Source organism: Ovis aries, chromosome 1 (assembly GCF_016772045.2).
Source record: "Ovis aries strain OAR_USU_Benz2616 breed Rambouillet chromosome 1, ARS-UI_Ramb_v3.0, whole genome shotgun sequence".
Classification (NCBI taxonomy): domain Eukaryota; kingdom Metazoa; phylum Chordata; class Mammalia; order Artiodactyla; family Bovidae; genus Ovis; species Ovis aries.
The window spans coordinates 18,957,430-18,977,259 of NC_056054.1; the positions used below are offsets into that span (position 1 = coordinate 18,957,430).

The 19,830-nt window shown below is 50.5% G+C and overlaps 1 protein-coding gene across 18 annotated transcripts in view; it reads right to left on the reverse strand.

Annotated features, from left to right (window-relative positions):
- Positions 1–19,830, reverse strand: part of ERI3 (ERI1 exoribonuclease family member 3) — a 132,506-nt gene that overhangs the window by 79,015 nt on the left and 33,661 nt on the right. For 17 of the 18 annotated variants that reach the window (XM_042239930.1, XM_004001901.4, XM_012120995.4 and 14 more), the window contains 3 exons: positions 18,642–18,758; positions 11,884–11,943; positions 7,453–7,544 (listed from right to left, as the gene is read on the reverse strand). In XM_042239930.1, coding sequence (XP_042095864.1) covers positions 7,453–7,544; positions 11,884–11,943; positions 18,642–18,716 — 227 coding nt within the window. In that variant the 5' untranslated portion in view covers positions 18,717–18,758. The remainder of the gene's footprint in view (positions 1–7,452; positions 7,545–11,883; positions 11,944–18,641; positions 18,759–19,830) is intronic. The other variant, XM_060402274.1, reaches the window with a different exon arrangement.

Below are 19,830 nucleotides of genomic sequence, written 5' to 3' on the forward strand. Positions count from 1 at the left end.
ATCTGTAGATCAGCAAGGAGCCTCTCAGACAGCCCCAAGCCATCCCCCACCACACCTCCCTGCCAACCACATCCCCAGAGCAAAATGAACACAATGGTCCAGCCCTCCAACCAACACCAGCCCAGGTACCAGAAGCCCAGGGTGTCAGAGAACATCCCAAGGTTCTGTCACTCAGTGCAAACAAAAGAGAGGAGGAAGGGCACTCCCACCAAGCCCAAAGCCATGCTGGAAGACAGAAGCAGATGGGCAGATACCCAAGCGGTCAAACACGCAGCTTCCAGAGTTCAAATCCCTGCTACAAAGTGGTTGCGTGCCCTTGACAACTTACTTACCTCTCAGTGCCCCAGTTTCCTCCCTCATGTGTTAAAAAATAATTTATTTCATAGGATTGCAGTAAGGATTAAATGAGATAATGCATAAATAGCACAGCAGGACTCCTGGTATGTAGTAAGTAGTCAATAAATGCTGGCTATCTTTATTATCTGATGTCACTTTTCCAGAGCAGTTCTAGCCCTCAGTCCTGGGGACACAAATGTCTCAGAGAAAGCCCTTCACATTGCTCCTAGGACCAAGCCCCTTCTCCCTCACCCAGGCCCTTGCACCATCTCACCCTGCAGGGCCCAAAATCCAGTGCTGGCAGGGGAACCCAGGAGCTTCTTGGCATGAGCAGTGCGGTCCTCTATCCCCTCACACTCAGTTTGGGGCAGGAGGAGCTGAGATTTTTTCTTCCATTCCATTCTCCCTGAATCCACTCACTACCACCTGCTGCCATTCTTCCTGGGCAGGGATTCTACAGGCCCACTCCATGCCTTTGTCGTCGTTTCTTGAACACACATTTACTGAACAATTACTACATGTCAGGCATTGTCCTGGGGTTATAATGGTGCACACAATCTAGGGAAAGAGACAGACAAGTCAAGGCAGCTACAAGACAATTTCATGTATGAATAAGTACATGTACTCCAGGAACGTACAGGAAGGCACCTAAAAAAAAGATGTTAGGAGGGATCCTTAGGAACTGGCCAGTTAGAGCACCTGGCTAGGGGTAGGGGGAGCCTGAGTACATAGAGAGCATCAAGAGATGAGGCTAGAGAAATAAACAAGAGCCTTGAAACCTTCAATAATCAGTGTGACTTTGCCTAGAGGACAAGGGGAAGCCTTGAAGGGTGTTAAGTGGGTATGATGTAATCTGCTACAATTAGGAGAAAGAAATGTAAGAAACAGGACAGCTGGAGAGACCAACGAGCAAGAAGACATTCGTAGGAATCCAAGAAGAACATGTGACCTGAACTAGGGCAGGGGTAGTGGGTTCGGAAAGAAGGCAACAACTTTGAGAAACCTCTGGGAGAAAGGATCAATAGGGTCTGGCAATTAACTGGTTATGGCTAGAGGAGGGAACCAAGGAAGATTTTCAGTTTTCTGACAGAACTACTGAGTAGATGGTACCAGTGAGTCATTATTCAAGAAAATTCTGGAGGACAAGGTGTTGGGAGAAAAAATAACACCTGAGCTTTAAGTTTTAAGGCTTCCTTGACAGCTCAGCAGGTGAAGAATCCACCTGCAGTGGAGGACACGTGGGTTTGATCCCTGGGTCAGGAAGATTCCTTGGAGGAGAGAATGGCAACCCACTCCAGTATTCTTGCCTGAAAAAGCCCATGGACAGAGGAGCCTGGCAGGCTACAGTTGATGGGGTCGCAAACAGTCAGACAGGACTGAGCAACTAAGCACAAGCTTTAAGGGTGTCTAGGTAAGACAGAGAAGAGGAGCTGGATATGAAGGCTCAGAGTTCAAATGGCAGAGGGAACAGATTCCTTTTCTCCAGTGGGATCACTGCTGCATGTCGGCTCCATTTCTCATATAGAGGAAAAGATGAGAAGACAGCGTACAGAGAATAGCTGAAGCTGAGAAATAGATGAGATCACTCCCATAAGTGTGAGTGTGTAGGATAAAAGGAAAAGACAGCTAGGAGAGAGATCAAAGAAATGCCAGTAGTTAAGAAACACCAAATTTAAGAGAAAAGGGAAAAAGAATCATAGAAAGGAAAGGGAAGGAAAAAGTCAGAGAAACAGGAGACATAAGTAGAGATGAAGAGTGCTTCAAGAAGGAGAAGTAGGCTGATGAAAGATGCCCAGAGGGCCCAGGATGACCCCCAGCAAGCCTTTCAAACTTCACCTACACATCCCACGAGATACTGTGTACCCCACAGAGTTCTCCCCGGCATGTGCTTCCTCTGCCATGGGACTTCTCTCCAGGGGACAGCACTCTCTGCTCTCCCACCGTCCTGGCTGTGAGACCCTCAGAAGTCCCTGTTGAGACTGTGTGCGTGTGTGTGTGTGCGTGCGTGTGTGTGTGTGCGTGCACTAAGTCACTTCAACTGTATGCGTGTATGCGCACGTGCACGTGCATGCATTGTCACTTCAACTGTGTGTGTGTGCACGCGTGCGTGTGCTAAGTCACTTCAACTGTATCCACCTCTTTGTGACCCTATGAATGTGTGTGTGTGTGCGCGCTAAGTCACTTCAACTGTATCCACCTCTTTGTGACCCTATGAACTGTAGCCCACCAGGCTCCTCTGTCCATGGGGTTCTCCAGGCGAAAATACTGGAGAGGGTTGCCATGCTCTCCCTCCAGGGGATCTTCCTGACCCAGGGATCAAACCCACATCTCTTGTCTCCTGCATTGGCAGGTGAGTTCTTTACCACAAGTGCCACCTGGGAAGCCCAAGCCCCCGTTGAGTATGTATCCCCAAATCAAACAGTAAGTAGGATGATTTGAAAAGTGTCTTTTTTTTTCAGAGACAACGTTTGTCTGTACTTGAAACAAGAAGGGAGGGCTATGTAGTCTAGAATGGGTTCAATCATCTGAAAAAACAAAAGGAGTGTGAATTCAGGAGTGACTCTCACAGAGGTGCTTCCACCTGCCTCCTGACTGGGTCTTCGTCCTGATGGATTAAGAACAAAATAATACAAAAAATTTCATGTCCGAGTATTGAAGTAACTGAAATAGATCTCATTTTCTTTGGCTAGACAGCCTAATATTAACAGCTCTCCCCCAGTTGCCATTCTTATAAATTATCATTATATTTTCAAACAGTTTGCTACCCAGGTGGCTGAGTTTTTCGTTGCAAAATATTAGTTCAGATGGTCTCACACAAACTTCTGTTAAATGTTAAATATCTTTTGATCTCCAGACTTCCTGGTCCACATCTGCACAGCACCAACAGAGGGGTGCGGCATGCAAACTGCACAAGGAGAGCCGAGGAAACACCCAAGTCGAATGCCAGCCCTGCACTCACATACTTGGCCTCCAATGGCAGGAAAATGCCCTGCTCCCAAGCTGAGGGGAAGCTGCATGAGGGCCCTCCCGGCAGACCCGGAGTGGAACCCTGGACCCTGCTCCTCCACAGCGGGGTCTGAGAATCCTGACCCTCTCCTCCAAAGGGCCTCTTCCCCTGAGACACGGAGGCCCAGGTCCACCCTCATATCAGCTCTTCTTACCCCCCAGCCCACTCCACAACCCCCAGTCCTCCTGATCTGCTCCTCTTCTTAAACCCACATGCCACTGAGAAACCCTGTGGCCTAGCTTCTAAGCCACCTGTGCTGTTCAGCTGGCAGACCCAGCTCTCCAAACTACAGGCGAAAAGGCAAGCTCCGCAAAGGCAGCACCTGTGCAGGTGTCCATCCTCACTGCATCTTCCCTGTCCTCTCACCATGCCAAAGACGGAAGCCTTTTACAGAGACAACACAGAGCCCGGATAGCCGAGGAGAGAGAATAAGGTGAAAGAACACTAAACTCTACAAGGAGCTTCAAGAAACAACAGGTAAGGCAAAGGAAAGGTATGTCAGGTAGGGAAGGCAAGCTGACCAAGAGCCAAGACTGCTAGTGTCGTTTCTTAAAAAGGTTTAGAAGGAAAATGAAATCTGCACCCACTGTATTAAAACCCACCTGAGATGCTAAAGCTGAAACTCCAGTACTTTGGCCACCTCATGCAAAGAGTTGACTCACTGGAAAAGACTCTGATGCTGGGAGGGATTGGGGGCAGGAGGAGAAGGGGACGACAGAGGATGAGATGGCTGGATGGCATCACTGACTCGATGGACATGAGTCTGAGTGAACTCCGGGAGTTGGTGATGGACAGGGAGGCCTGGCGTGCTGTGATTCACGGGGTTGCAAAGAGCCGAACACAACTGAGGGACTGAACTGAACTAAGCGGAATCTGTGATGACAGCATCAAAACCCACGTAAACCTGAGTGTCACCCCATTCAGGTTGACAAAAGATGGACACAAAATTAATTCGTCAGGATGGGGGCAGATTTCTTTTCTTCAGTGGGATTTCCACTGCCACTTCAGTCCCCATTTCTCAGTGCCACACTAATCAGGCCCTTTCCAACAAAAGTGATGTGAAGCTGGCTGCAGGGAGAGGGAGGCTGGTGCGGGCAGGGGGCAGGGGGAACAGCAATGAGGGGGAGCCATGGCTCGGAGAGACTAGAGTGGGAAATGAAAATATTTGCTGAGTTCCTTAGACTTAGTTAAATTTGAAAATAGATGTCAAAACAAGAAGTGAGCCACATACTAACAAGTTGTTAGGTCAGTTTAACACCACCCTTGTCAGGCTCATCAGCAGGCTTTACTAGGCATGTGAGAAGGTGATGCTTCTGACGAGAGCCATCTGACAAGAGGCTCCGGGAACACGGAGAAGCTGTGCGCCGTCACGCAGCACTGCTTAGGTTTCCTCTCTGGCTGTTTTTATTTTGTTACACATTTAATTAAGAGCCTTCCCAGCAGTTACGCGGAACCCTGCTTCGAAAAGGCGGCCACAGAACTCTCCTCCCCCCACCCCTGCCACCAGACATCTGACTCCTCCCTGCACTCTCGCTTCCAGAGCTTGGCTGGCCTTCATGAGCCAGACCCACACCAGCTGCCAAAGTCAGCTCCAGTTATCTCTTTTGGAAGCTATGTGGCCTTAAGAATTTGATTATGCCTAGCTGGGTCTACCACTTTGAGCCTCGGGTTTTAATTTGGCTTTGTTTTCTCATCTATAAAAGAGAGATAACACCTCCTACCCAAGAAGACAGGTAGGAGGACTGAGAGACACACGGCATGTGCTCATTAACATTTTTTTAAATTGCACTTTATTACAGTCACTGCCACTTTCAAAAGGGTGTATTGTTTGTATTTGGTCCCTTAATTTCTTATTCCTGATTTGTTATCAATGTATCACTCTTTTTCCTTCCTTTTTATACCCTTGCCCCTTGCTTGTACCATGAGCTACCTCGAGAGCAGAGATGGTGTCTATATTTGTTTGCCTTCTCAGAGGCCCTGGCACTTATGCTGGGGGAACACACTTCAACCTTCCATGCCTAGACAAGTTATGGATTTTAAGATTCTGCCAATCTAACTGGTTGCTTTGCCTTCATCTCCCAACTGATCTAATTTCTTCCATTTAATGAAATTCTTTTGGCATCATAGAGTAGTAATGTTATCATAGAAATATCAACTAAGAAATAAGATCAGAAACATAAAAATGTAGTTCTTGAAATTGATGTTAGCTGTCATTTTCACGTTTTTCCTTTTTTCCTTTATTCCCTCACTCCCTTAGTAGTTGAAATAAAAAAGTGAAACAGACTCTCCAGGAGGTAAAGGAAAAGAGTAACCCAGAAACTGCGCTCATTAACATCTGAGTTTCCTTTCACATGTGCTCTGATTCCCCAGCCCGATCCCTCTTCTTGATGACATCAGTTCCATCAAAATGCAAAGCAGCCTCCTGAGTCACCAAGATTTGTCCAGGGCTCACCATGCCAAGGCTTCCAATGCCAGCCTCTCCTCTCCTTGTCATGGAGAAACCGACCCCAAGCTTCAGAGGCCCAGCCAGATAGTCCCCAACATCACGTGCAGGAAAGCTCTCACATACGCATATAAGCACACCCATTCACGCCTATCACAGAAGATGCTGAAGTTGGGTGTTTGGGACATGAACACAACAAAGAGAGGAAGCCACTGGGAGAGCGGGAGTCTCAGCTAACTAGAGAAACCAGGCCTCTGGCCTGGACCACAGGAGCCCTAGAACCCTGGGTGTCAGCCTGTACTGTGCCCCACCCCGGATAGCTTCTCCTGGGTTGGAGCTCCCTCCCCAGGAGTCCCTTCTCACTTGAGTGCTCAGAGCTGCCCAGGATATGGAACGCCGTAAACCAGAGCAACAGCATTCTTCCTCCTCACCTTCTCCTCGGAACCCTTCCCTGACTCAGCTCTGCCTCCAGGCACAGCCCCTATTAAGTTCCCCAACAATGGGTGTCATCGGGCGCTCTGGAGCGTGTGGTATGCAGTCAGCGTGCGCACATGATCCAAGGCCCGGGGGAGACAGGTGTGCGGGCGAGTATGTGACCTGGGCCTGCTCTTCCTCCCACCTCACCTAGAGGGTTGGGTCCAATAGCAGGCTGGACAGCCACCCGGGTGCAGAACTTCACCTCAATGCCCAGCAAAAGGCAGAAAAAGGATCTTGGTGAGAAAATAATGCCTGAATTGGAAGGAAATGTCACTCCAGAGCCACAATTCCCCACCCCCACCAATACCCCATCTTACGCTCAAAAACTCACACACATATACACACAGAATGCTCGTTGCTGCCTTCAGTCACAAAGAACACAGAGGTATCGATCCCATCAATCCTCAGCAAACAGCACCCCCCGCTCCCGACCTCCACCCTGCTTTCGTTCCCTGGGGACTTTCTGAAGCCAAGTATCCATGAGGGTAGACAAGAGGCAGAAGCGTCAACCCAGCAAAGGAACCAGCTCTGTCTTCCAGAACTGGGGCAGGATCAGGAGACAAAGGAGAAAAAGCAGTGGGGACAAGGGAGGGAAAGAGGAGGCTGGTGACCCGGCAACAGCATCCCTCTCCCATCTCCACCCTGGGCTCTCTGGGGATCATCAGGGCCTCACATCCCACATGAGAGCCTAACATAGCATCATGGTTAGGAAGATGGACCCTGGAGCCAGGTTGCCTGGGTCTTAATTCTGGCTCTGTGTGTCCCTGGGCAAGATACTTAACCTCTCTGCGCCTGAATGTCTTCATCTATAAAATAGGAATAATAAGAGTCCCAAGGGTTAGTAAATGAGTTACTATTTTTAAAGCATTTAGAAGAGTAAATACTATGTATTTGGTTTAGAAGAAAATTAAAAACCCTCTTTTAACTCCTTTCTTTCAGGGCAGTAACGTGTAGCCCACAATAGGAAGAGCTCTCCCAGCACAGGTAAGAAGGCCACAGCAGGGCTGGAAAGGTCCATCCAGAGGCAGAATGCAGAGCTCCCAGCCCTCGTTCTGCCCAGGCAGCCCCCAGATCCAAGGACTGCCTGACCCAGCTGCCCTGTAGGCTTGGACATTTGAGACTGTGAAAGGCAAAACCTGGTCCTGCAGGCTCCAAGCCCTGTCAGCAAAGGAGTCCTGCTCATACTCACATGACTTTTAAGTCCCAGTCTCCACAGGTGACAAAAATTGACTTGACGTTTGGATCTAAGAGGCCTTCCTTCGCCATCCACTCATCGACCCTCTGAAAAGTACACAACAAGAACAGATGAGATTTTCCTTTTTTTTTTTTTTTACCCTGAGTCTCTGAAGAGCCACAACAGTGAAACGCAGATAAGCTGCTTGTAATCAGAGCAGGAGAAAACTGTAATCTTATCCTACCACAGCTCCACTCTGGGCTCTCAACCTTGGCTCAGAACTATGGAGGCCCTTGCAGGATGAACCCTGTAGGCAGATCCCATAAGCCCAAGTGCTGGAGGGGTGGGGGTGGGGGCAGGGAGCCCCTCCACTCTCCCAGAGCCTGGCAGCCCACCCTGGACAGGATAAGGACAGAAGCCAGTAGGTCAGTCCAAATACCTCTGGTCCTCAAACAAAGGTACTGCCTAGGACAGACACAGGCTGGCCTGGACCATGAGAACAGGCTGGAAGGAGGCCCCCAAGCAGGGAACGCCATAGGATCGTTCGCTTGTTTAGTCATTCCACCCTCCCACCAAATGTTTACTAACCAAATGCATTAATTTACTTATTCTCCAAATGAAGGTCAAGTTAACTTTCACCAAGAGGCTAGCAGAAGAGGCTCCTCTGCCGGGCTGTAGCCCCATTCTGACAACTGGGAGAGCACAGCCTGCTCCAGTCGCTAGAAATTCATCAACTGGCCCCAGAATCTGTATTTTTCTCCTCCTGGTTGGGGATTCAAATTCAGCAGAATCTTTTGAAGGCTGAGCTCAATTCCTAGACAGGGAAAAAATCTGCTCCTAAACACACTTTAAGTCTTTCTTCCCCTTCATCCCTTGGATCCGTTTTATTATTTGCACTCACACTGCAAGTACAAATACTAAAATCAGTATATAACGAGAGAATTATCATAAAGCATTCACGAAGCAGTGCCTACTTTTCAGAAGATCCCAGGCATGGGGCAAGAGTGCAGCAGATCACACCGCTGTGCCACTCACACAGGGGGATTATTTTTAAAGGCTATATCGCACAGTCGTTAGAAACTCGGGATTGAAAAATCAGACACATCTGGGTTCTAACCTTGGCTCTTCCATATCCTGGCTGTGTCACTGATGGGAAGTCATTTAAAAGTCATTTAACCCCTCTGAACTTCAGTTTCCTTCATCTATAAAACGAGGTAGGATGACTAACCTTACAGGGTTGTTTTGTGAATTATGTGTGATAATGGATTAAATGCCTACCTAAAAATAGACAGGAGGCTGGGAAGGCAAGGAAGACAGATCATCTTAATACAATATGACAGAGGCATCAATGGAGAAGCACCCAGGATGCCATCGGACCAAGAAGAGGTGGAGGCCAGCCCCACCTTTCACGGGGAAAGGCGTCAGAAAGGCTGCATAAAGATGCCTGAACTCATGGCTGGGTGGCTGAGTTTGCCTGACGGCTTGGAACATGGGACAGGAGGCAAAGGCACAGACATTCTGCGTCTGAGAAGCAACTGTCTATTTAAAGTCTGCCTTTCCCACCAGACTAACAGCACCATGAAGGCAGGGGCTCTTAGGTGTCTTATTCACTGTCCTAATCCCTGACCCAGCACGGTCCCTTCTCAATCTCTTGATAGAGATATGAGTAAGAAGTAATGTGACTGGAGTTCTGCAGTGACTGAAAGGAGGCTGGGGGAGGCCAGACTGTGAAGGCCTTGTGTACCCAGCAGATAATGGACAGCCCATGATAACCCTGGGCTTCCTGGATCCTCAGAGGTTCTGGAGGTCTGGCCCAGCTGAAGCAGTCCTGGAGCAGGGGCGAGGGTCCCATGCAGTTTCATGGCCACGGCAGTCCTACCTCCTGGGACATCAGGGCCAGACTCTGCAGACCCTCTTCAGAGTCTGCACCCCAGAGCATCTTCTTCAGTGCAAGGGTCTCCCCGGCAGCTAAATTCTGGACCTTCCACTGCTGAATGTGTGTCTCCCAGGCCACTCTGGCCCCAGCCCTTGCACGGACACACACGCACACACACACATGCATGCACACACGCATCCTTTCCCTAGGGTGACCTAAAGAAAATCAGGAAGACATTACATAAGAAAAGAGGGAAGGCAAACCTGGAGCTCCCTAAGTCAGCTAATCTCGCTCCGGTTCACTGGCCTTAAATCCCCAAGGTAAGTGCCCCACCTGCTAGGGGGCTCCCCAACGCCCCAACTCCTGCACAGTGGTCCTGGAAAAGAGAGCAGGACAGGACAGGACTGTCAGGAGGCAACGCCCAGCAAGACCAGGCCTCTACCATGGGAAGCACTCGCTGCTCCTTGGAAGCTTAGGGCCAAGGCCATTCACTCATGCAGCAGGTATTCAGTGAGCAGCTTCTGCTACGAGGCTGTCCAGGGAAGTCATGTGTTTGGAATCAGGCCTGTCCTTTTCCTTCCCTTCTCTGTTTGAATGGAGAGATGGTTGGAGGGACCACCAAGACAACCCACAGTAGCCAGCCTTCCTGGCTACTGAAGGTGTGGAGAAGCCTAGTCTGAGATCGGCAAGAACAAATGTGTTGAACGAACACCCATCCGGCCAACTGCTCAAGGCCTTGGTTAGGATGAGGACTAGCTCCTCAGCTCTTTAACCAGTTCAGGGCTCATGGGAAAAAGCGGAGCCCAGACTGGTCTCCTCGAGCCCCCAGAGACTCCCTCAATGCGAGCAATCTGCCCTCTTCACCCACAACGTACACTGAGACTGGGTGAGACGCAGACTCCTCTGAGCACCCTGTTTCAGGGTTGGCTCGGGGTCAGCAGGAGAAAGCCTCCTGAAGACCAACCTTCCCCTCAACCAGCACCACTTAGGAGAAAACTCCATAACCTCAACAGCCCTGGTTTGGTACTGGCCCAGAAAAAGCATCTTTCTCCCAAGATCCCAGCAAGAGACACTCCAGGGAAAAGCTGCCTGTCCCCTGGCCTCGCTCTGGGATGCTGGCTGGAAGACAGGGACAGAAGGGTCCCCTCTTTCTCCTTGAGTCTCGTCTTGGAGAGAGCAGTCCAGGCTGAGGAGACCCCTTAGTCATAAGGGTGAATCTCCCCACCCAAGAAGAGGGTCAGTGGGGCTGGGAGACACCTCAGAGCTCATCTTCTCCCAACCCTTCAAGAGCCTGACCAGCCACAGAGCCTGGGCCTCATGCTCCCTGAGATCAGAAACACACTCGGCCGCTGGGTGAGCCTAGACCTGTCTCTCTGGCCCTAGTTCCACCCTGAGGAGCCCCAGGAAACTCAGTCTGCGTTTCTCTCCTCCATGGGACAGGCCCTCTGGGCCCAAGAAAAAGATCTTCCTCCCTGCCACCACCCTGCTCCCTCCAGCGTAGGTGTGCTCTGCTGTCCCCCAGACACACGGCTTGCTCCTGTGATCAGGGCAGAGCTTGGGGCTTGCCGCTCTTGCTGCTGCTGCTGCTGCTAAGTCGCTTCAGTCATGTCCGACTCTGTGTGACCCCATAGACGGAAGCCCACCAGGCTCCCCCGTCCCTGGGATTCTCTGGGCAAGAATACTGGAGTGGGTTGCTCTTAAGGATAAATAAAGCACCTAATGTGATCCACAGGCTTTTTCTCCTCTCCTCTCCCCCCAGAGAAGGAAGTTGCGGGGGGGGGGGGGGGGCTCTCTCCCTCTCTGAAAACCCCAGGCCAGCGGGGGGTGGGAGATGAGCTGAGGCCAAGCACGGCTTCCCAACTCCCTCAGGCTGGAGCACAAGAAGCAGCGTCTTAACCTTTTCCAGCTCCCCAAGGAGAACATCCCAGAAGTGTGGTCTCTGCCAAGGGTTCTAAAGCCTTTAATTTGATTTTCCTCACATAGGCAATTGTTGTAATTATTCTGATTAGGAATCATTACCCAGTGCAGCCTCCGCACCCCTGACAGGCACAATGCATCCAGCGGCAAGCTGCAGTGGGGCAGGCGGGCCGGCCGCACCTCCTGGAGGAGCTGACAGCAAACAAAAGCCATCAATGGGGAGTTCTGGGTGAGTTAATGAAGTGCTCACATGCCACAAGAAGCCAACACTAAAGCTAAACAAAAACACCTCCAGTCCCCGGGGCCGCCCGCAGTGCCGCAGCTCGGCTCCCCTGCTCCCAGCCGCCCGGCGCAGGCTGCCTGATAGTCGCCGGAGCCACCGGCCAGCAACAGCCTCGGGCTGCGAGCAGGCGGGGCCTCCACTGACTCCCGGGGGCGCGCGGACATCTTGTCAGTAACCCTGACGGGAACAGCTGGAGATGACAGATCAATGGTTCAATACTCTCAACAGCATGTCACTGATGTGACAGCAAATGTTATTCTAATCAAGCCATAATCATAGTCAAATTACACGGCTACATTCTCAGGAGGGGAGGGAGAGGAAGGCAGCAGGAAGGGGTCAGAGGTCAGGAATTAAAGGTCACTCAACCTACCTCCAGCACTTGCTGCAGGCTTGGCTGACCATCCACCATGGCTTGAATAATCCCGGTGAGCTGAAAGGAAAGAGAAATAGCCTATGGGTGCAAACCGGGGACGCAGGGACTCAAAGCTGCACTGGAGTCTTTTCTGTTTTCCTCCTTCTACAGTAAAGCCTCTGACCTGCATAGCTGTAGGCTCCAAACCTGGCAGAAGCCTTGGGGATCACGCACCCCCACAACTTCCTGCCCCGAGATGGGGGCACGGGCTGGGTCTCAGACCTCTTTTCAGCTTTCATGTTGCAGAAAATCTGATTTTACACATCTTTTGTATTCAGTAGGTGCAATAACTCCTCCCGAATTACTGCTAGTAGTCCGCCAGGCTCCTCTGTCCATGGGGATTCTCCAGGCAAGAATACTAGAGTGGGCTGCCATGCCCTCCTCCAGGGAATCTTCCCAACTCAGGGATCAAATCCAGGTCTCCCCCATTGCAGGCAGATTCTTTACCAGCTGAGCCATCAAGGAAGCTATCAAGGCTTTAGTTTTCACGTAGGCTGAGGGATCTTTCCAACCCAGGGATTGAACCCAGGTCTCCCGCATTGCAGGTGAGTTCTTGACCATCTGAGTCACCAGGGAAGCCCAAGAATACTAAAGTGGGCAGCCTATGCCTTCTCCAGGAGAACTTGCTGACCTGGAAATCGAACCAGGGTCTCCTGCACCGCAGGCAGATTCTTTAGCAGCTGAGCTACCTGGGAAGCCCAAGTAAATTCACCTCCAGGCTCCTTAGGAGTTCCTGCAGAACTCAGGGAATGCCCGCACACGGGACCAGCACCTCTAGTTCCAAGTCCCCCTTTCTCTGAGCCTCGGTATCCAGCACTTCCCCCTCTGCACCACTGAAGGGCCAGGGTGCCCCCCAGGCATCCACCCTTCACCCTGCATTCCTGGGCCCTTGATACCAGCTGGCCAAGCAGGAAACTGGCACCTTCAGCAGAGGAAAAAACCTACAAACCTAGTCTAGGGGATTTCTCACTCAAGGGCCTCTGTTCCACCCAGGTCAGGCGTAGGTTCAAACCAGCTTGGTGCTTTGGTCTGCTTTATTTTGAAGTGGAAAATATCCCTCAAGTACAGACTAGAGAGGCTGCCTTCAGGGCCTGCAGCAGGAGGCCCCTGCACAGACGTGGACCCAGCTGGAAATCACCATGGCCGGCATCCTGGCCACTTCCAGACAGAGTAGCATCTCAGGCCTGCTTGGAAACTTCTCTTTTTTTTTAAGTGTGGGGGGTGGGGATTAAACTCCAATTAAACTATAATTATGTGTAATGAATACCAAATACCCAACTCACACAAACCGCTGGCTCTAAGAGGGAAGGTTATTTTCTCATAGCGACTTACACGGAATGGTAATACACACCTTTTAGGGAAGAAATTTTCATTTTAAGAACGCTGAGTTCCTCTAGGTGGGTTTCTGTAGTTCATCAAGTCATTATTAGGTGGTATTTTAAGGAAGTGTAAGGACACAGCCACTCTATTTTATATTCCAGAAACTGTTTTTATATTAATCTGTATTTTAATTGGGTAACAGCTGCTGCCTACAGACTTCCCATGGTCTAAAAGGAAAATAAATTAGAAAGATTAACTACACTGTTGTTTCGCGAGGCTTTAACCCACAGCATGCCCACCCGGCTGGCACTTCTACACCCTTTCCTTGCTTGGAAGACCAAAGAACTGCCCAGCAGAGGGAGGGCCTGAGCCAAAGAGAAGAAAAGGTGGTCCCTTGAGGGCTCGGGTGGGGATGGGGAAGAGCCCCAGGTTTGTAGCTTTCATCGTGGAGTGCTGAGACTTCTCCTTCCATTCAGTCAGCATCTACTGCTGGAAAGGCGGGGCCCCACTCAAGCAAGCAGGAATCCAGCAGTGAAGAAAGGCATGACAACCCTGCCATTGTGGAATCTGAGTTCTTGGCACCCAGAGCCACACTGAGCAGGCAGGGCCCTGTGTTTTATCTCGGCAGGGTCTGGAGCAGGCCTGTTGCCAACTCCAGGTCCCACAGCCAGATGCCTGGTTGCACCCACTACTGCCCTTTCTCGCCCAGCTTCTCTCCTGCTAGGTTCTCCTAGGGCCGAGTCACATCCCCATGCCTGGCGCTGGGGCTTTGGATCAGGACGATCCTGGAAAAGAGGGCACACAGCCACTTGTCAGGGAAAGCCCCAGGGCCTGCTCACAGTCTCGTGTCCAGTCTGAGTTTCCCGAGGCAAGGTTGGGTCTCCTCCTCTTGGTTCCCACCAAGTGTCACTCAGATGAACTCTGAAGGGCTTCCAGAAAATCCCTCTTACACAGGAGACCAACAGCATCCTTGCCAAGAACCCTCGCTCCTTGGAGATGGGACTGAGGTCAGCACCTGCCCTAGGTCCCAGGAAAAGCACAACATCGAAAACAACCACCGAGGTGCTGACCTGCGGGGTCTCTCACCAAAGACTAGGCCCGCCTCCTGTCACTGTGGGGTGCAGGGGTGCAGACGGCCTCCAGAATTCTGGGGCTTTCTCACACTCCCCGCAGTGGTCAGCAATCCTAGAATCATCAGCCTGGGAGGAGCCTAGTAAGCTTGGCTTCCTGCCTCTCTCCATGCTTCCCAAACCGCCTGTGGGCCAAGGCATGGCTTACAGCTCACAGCTAAGGGACTTGTACTCAACCCCCAGAGACACAGGGGCTTGAGATCCTTTCAGGAACAGGCCTCGCTCCCCTGCATTAACGCCTCCAACAATGGATCACATCTGATCAGCTCTGTCAAGCCACTCGATGAAGATGGTGGAGGGTGAAATTTAAGAAGTCAATCCCCGTACCTGATATCGACAACCTATAAGACATACCAGAAACTGTGAGGAAGAGAGAAAATATAATAAAATACATACTGGGAAGTGATACCTTAGGCCTAACCTAAATCTTTCACGCTGCTATTTAAGCCCATTCCCACTTGAGTTAATATATGTTTGTAAAAAGCTTTCACATTCTCACAATGAAAGGTACTAGAGCAAAGCCAAGTATTTATTAAGCTGAGAACCAGGGCTCACAGGCTAAACAGAGCTCAGAGACCTTAACCACTTAAAGCAGGAGAGGTGAGAGGAAGGATTAATGTGTGCTCTGTGGCTCCTTTCACTGAGGGATTACAGATTAACTCCCGCTTCCCCAGACTCAGAAACCACAAGGCGAGGGGCTTCTGACCCTGACTGATAACGTAACTGGTGACTGAGATCCCCTACCCGCACCAGAGCTCTGTCTGGGGACGAGTGGGCTTCCTCGTTCGTAAATACGGGCAACTACAGGAAGCAGCCCTGGATGCTCGCTGCCAATAGCGTGTCAGCATCCAGTGCTTTCTCCCTTCACAGTTTATCTCCAGCACAATCGTATTCTGACACCAAGACAGTCTGTTGATTACATAAGCACTTGTCTCTGGTGTGCAATCTGATAATCAGACCCACTCTTTCTCCTCAGACAAAGAGACCAATAAATCTCACCCTTTACAAGTACAGGTGCAAGACAAAGCCCTTTACTGGCATTTAGCAAAATGGGTATTTTTTCCTAGTTTGTTTTTTTTCCACAGTGACAACAATAACAAAAAGGACTGCACGTGGTCAGGGACTGTGCAGCAGCCCAGCTGCTACAGGCAGAGATGTAATGAGCTGGAGTGGATTCTAGAGGTGGTAGGAAAGGGCTTGGGAAGGAAGACAACACACCCCCATCCTGTTTCTGTCAGAACATCTCCAGGCAGCCTATCAACTGGGACTAAGAAAGGACCTCAAGAAGGCTAATGACATGCTCATCACTCAGACAGCGAGAGTGTCTGCACGCAGGCTGCAGACTCACTCGAGGCAGAACCCCTCTTCTGGCTGCCCGGCACTGAGCCCGTCTCGCTCCTAACACACGCATGTGCTTGCGCATGCACGCACACAGCCAGGGTTCTTTAAAAAAAAACTTCTGGTCCAAGAGAGAAAATCCTCCCGGGGGACCTGCTTAGAAAAATCTGGAGGTTTGGGGTTGTTCCTTACCCTTACCAATGAAAGATTCCTTGTGGCTGGAATGATCTCACCCCTCCCCGTCCGCAAAGGCACATTCTGCCAGACTGGATGAGGTCTCAGAAGGACAGCCCCATCCTGTGTCTGTGCCTCCCTTGGCATTACAGTCCATCTAGTACGAAGACAGGGCGATATCTAGATGACCTGAGGTTTTTCAAAGAAGACGTTACTTACTCAAAAGAGCAGTGAGCAGTACAGCTACCCTGCAGGGAGGCAGGCTGTGGTAGAAAAACTCCTTGACACCAGCCACTTGAGGAACATGGATTTTTACTTGGTGCCAGGCCCTAAGGATAGGACCGACAGGGATCACACCTAGTTTCTGCCATCAAGGAGCTCACAGTCTAGTGGGGAGATGGACAAATGACTGCAGTATAACATATCTGACGGTGCTATGCTGGGTTGAGCACGGCCCAGCCTGGGCTCAGTGAAGGTTTCCCAGAGAAGGTGACCCTGAGCAGAGTGTTGGAGGACAAGCAGGAGGGCAGGCGGGGCACACAGGCAGAAGGACCATCGTGTGTAGAGACAGACTGAGGAAAGTGAGGCGGAGATGAAGCAGGGAGATCTGAGGCTAGATGAAAAAGCAGGGACCAGGCCAGGGGGAGTTCTGAGCTCTGGGAGCCTGAGAGAGGATGGCAGAATCCATGTCTACAGCACAGTCACAGCCTCACTTCAGAGCAGGCTTCATAAGGAGGATCCTATGCCACCAAGCCCGCTACCCTCCAAATTATGTATGCGTGTCCCTCGGTGAGACTTTCCAGAAAAAGGAAACATCTCTCAGCAGAGTCTTGCAATCCCTTCTCCCCTCCCTCAAAAGAGAAGCAGTAGCAACTTTGCTCTGAAAAACCCCCGTTTCCCAATATCCTCAAGCGTCCAGTCCTGCCCAGAGCTGAGCTCCAGCAATGCTCCACTCCACCCCTAAACAAGTACCAGCTTCCCCCAATTTAGGCCTGCCTGTCGACGTCAGGCAGTGAGCTGGAACTGGAGGCCCCAAGGGGGAGGCCGCACACAGAAAGGAGGAAGGGAAAGATAAGGGGACACTACACTTTCAGGCCAGTGGAGGGCTCAAGAACCTGGCTAGTTTCAGGAAAGTCTTCCCTTCCCTTCCCATAAGGAAGGGGATTTTCATCATCATTAAAGTGATGATTTTTTCCCAAAGGGGGAAACAGGACAGATTAGCGCCCCCTAGTGGTACAGGTAATTCCCAGGGGAATGAGGGGAGAAAAGTTGTCCCCAGTGGAAACAAGAGCCTCATCATCATTGGTTGGAACAACAAAAGGCTTGAGAGACTAGACACCTTGGCAGATGGATACCTACAACAAAAGGCCCACCTGGGGCACTGGCATCAAGGCCAGGAGCTCAAGACCTCATATCTGGGCTAAGTTAGTATCAGAGACCACTGACCTCCCCAGCCAGCACAGGCAGGCACTTCCCCAACCCCTCCACACCAAAAGGATTGTTTGGGGATTACTTGAGAACTTCTGTCCTCCTGATTCACTCATATGGAGAAAACAGGTCCCTGGATGATGGCACAAAGTCTCTAACGTACTCTCACCCAAACTGCTAGTTGTTCAGTCGCAAAATCACGTCCAACTCCTTGCAACCCCATGACCTACAGCACGCCGGGCTTCCCCATCCTTCATTATCTCCCAGAGTTTGCTCAAACTCAGGTCCATTAAGTTAGTGATGTTATCTCATCCTCTGTTGCCCCCTTCTCCTCTTGCCCTCAATCTTTTCCCAGCATCAGCTTCTTTTCAAATGAGTCAGTTTTTCGTATCAAGTGGCCAAAGGATTGGAGCTTCAGCATCACTCCTTCCAATGAATATTCAGGGTTGATTTTCTTTAGGATTGACTGGTTTGATCTCTTTGCTTTCACGTTTTCCCAGGATCTCTGCTACCACACACACTTGGCCCATGATTCCACCACCCCAGCATAGAGCATATAACACGATGCACCACAGGGAAAAGCAGCCACAGAAGGCTTCTTCATACAGTCCCGAGAGTCAGACTCTTCTGGGGCGCCTCCTCTCTGCCAATGACTCTTCTGAGACCCTAGCAAGCGCCAAGATCTCAGTCCCAGTTTCAAAATCCATAAAATGGGGCCACACTAATCTGTTGGCAAGGTGGCCAAGTACAGAAGCAGCCTAGGATAAGGATAAAGACATCTCCGCATTGGCCATGCTGTCCTCATACCCAACTTGGACTGCCCATCTCTTTCCTTAGTGATAGCAGTGTGCTTCCCACAAATGCCATCAATGCTTCACAGAGGACCACTTCATTCAAGGACAGAAAAACATCACCAGACAGCTAAGAAAGCCTCAACATAACCAAGAAGCTGAAATCTTCACCTCCTGTCAAGGACCCTAAGGGGAAATGGAACTGAAAAGAAGCTGAACCCTAGAGGCACCACCCGACTCCTAGACTTCAAGTGCCTGGTTTACCAGGAAAGGTAGGGATGATGAGGAAGGGAAAGTGTCAGGGAAGCTGGGAATCACTACAGGGAAGAGTGAATCACTACTCTCCCTGGGTTCCCCGATGACCACAGTGATCCGAGGGGAGTGGCAGACTTTGTAAAAAGCCAACTGCTGGGCCCAATGTGTACCTGCCTTAACCACTGAGAAGACCTATGCTTTCCCTAAGCAGCCAGTATAGAGCACCAATGATCCCCAAGCTCCTGTCCCAGCAGCACCTGCCGCTAGCCAGGGCCCTTACCTCTGTACAGAAGGGAGTAAGCTGTGGATGGACTACGGGCTGGACATACATGTGAAAGGTAGACTCAATCTCCATGGTCCGGCCATTTAGCTTCAGGATGGGGAACTCGATGATTTCCTGGAATGGCAAAGGCACAGAAAAGGAAGAATCAGTTGTTTTTTTCTAAACTAACCATCTCAAAGAACTCCGAATCAAGAATGGGGGAGTGTTTTGGACTCATTAGCTCCTGCCAGGTCAAACTGAAGACTTTGAGTGAGAAGATGCCAGCTCAGTTATAATCCTGACCCTCCCACAGTTAACATCCTCACAGGTTCCAGGGACCCGAGGCACACTCCACCCCCACTGTCTCTGGGAAGGGGAAGGACACAGTGGGAGCATCTGGCCCTGTTTCCCCCCACCCCGGCTCTCCAGCAGGGGTCTGCTCACTCCAGCCCCTAAAAGGAGAACCCCCTTCCTCCTGCCTGGGTCCCTTCCCTGGAAGGGGCCTAAGTCTCCAGCCACATAGATAACCAGCCATCAGACTAACGCACAGACCTCTGTGCATGAAGTTTAAACAGAGACAATGAGTTTCATTAGTTTTCACAAAAAGAAAAAGAGAGAGATAAGCAGTAAATAAAGTCAAAGGAGCCAAAGACGATACTGAAGAGGAGAAACCTGAGTAAGAGAAACCTAAGTAAGAGTATTAAGAGCTAGTGCCTCCCACCTTTCTCTCAGACAGCATATCCACCCCTCAGCGTCGGCCCCCCCATAACCCAGTCGCTTAGCCAGCCCTTCCGAGTCCGCTGGAACGTAATGGAAGAGAACGAGGAGGAGTGACAATTTGTTTGGTGTCTCTAAGATTAATTTGTCTCCGTTATTTAATAGAGATGCACAGCACCAAGGTCCTGGTGTGCAAACAGGCTTGCAGCATGCCGACTGTGCAGCCCGCGTCATACATCGCTCCTGGAAAGGGAGGAACAGGCCAGAGCGGGGGGAGAGGGCTGGAGAGAGCACGCACGCGCCGGAGAGACGAGGGGAAGCCAGGAGAGAGAATAAAAAAAATTATTGCTTTTTAATATTCAAAAACAGTTTGCAAAATTTAATCAAAGCAGAGGAAAAGCTAACATTTTTACCACTTTGACATTTTTATTAGTGCTTTCATAAATTTTTAAAACATGAATGGAATTAGTTTACAACACACACACACAAA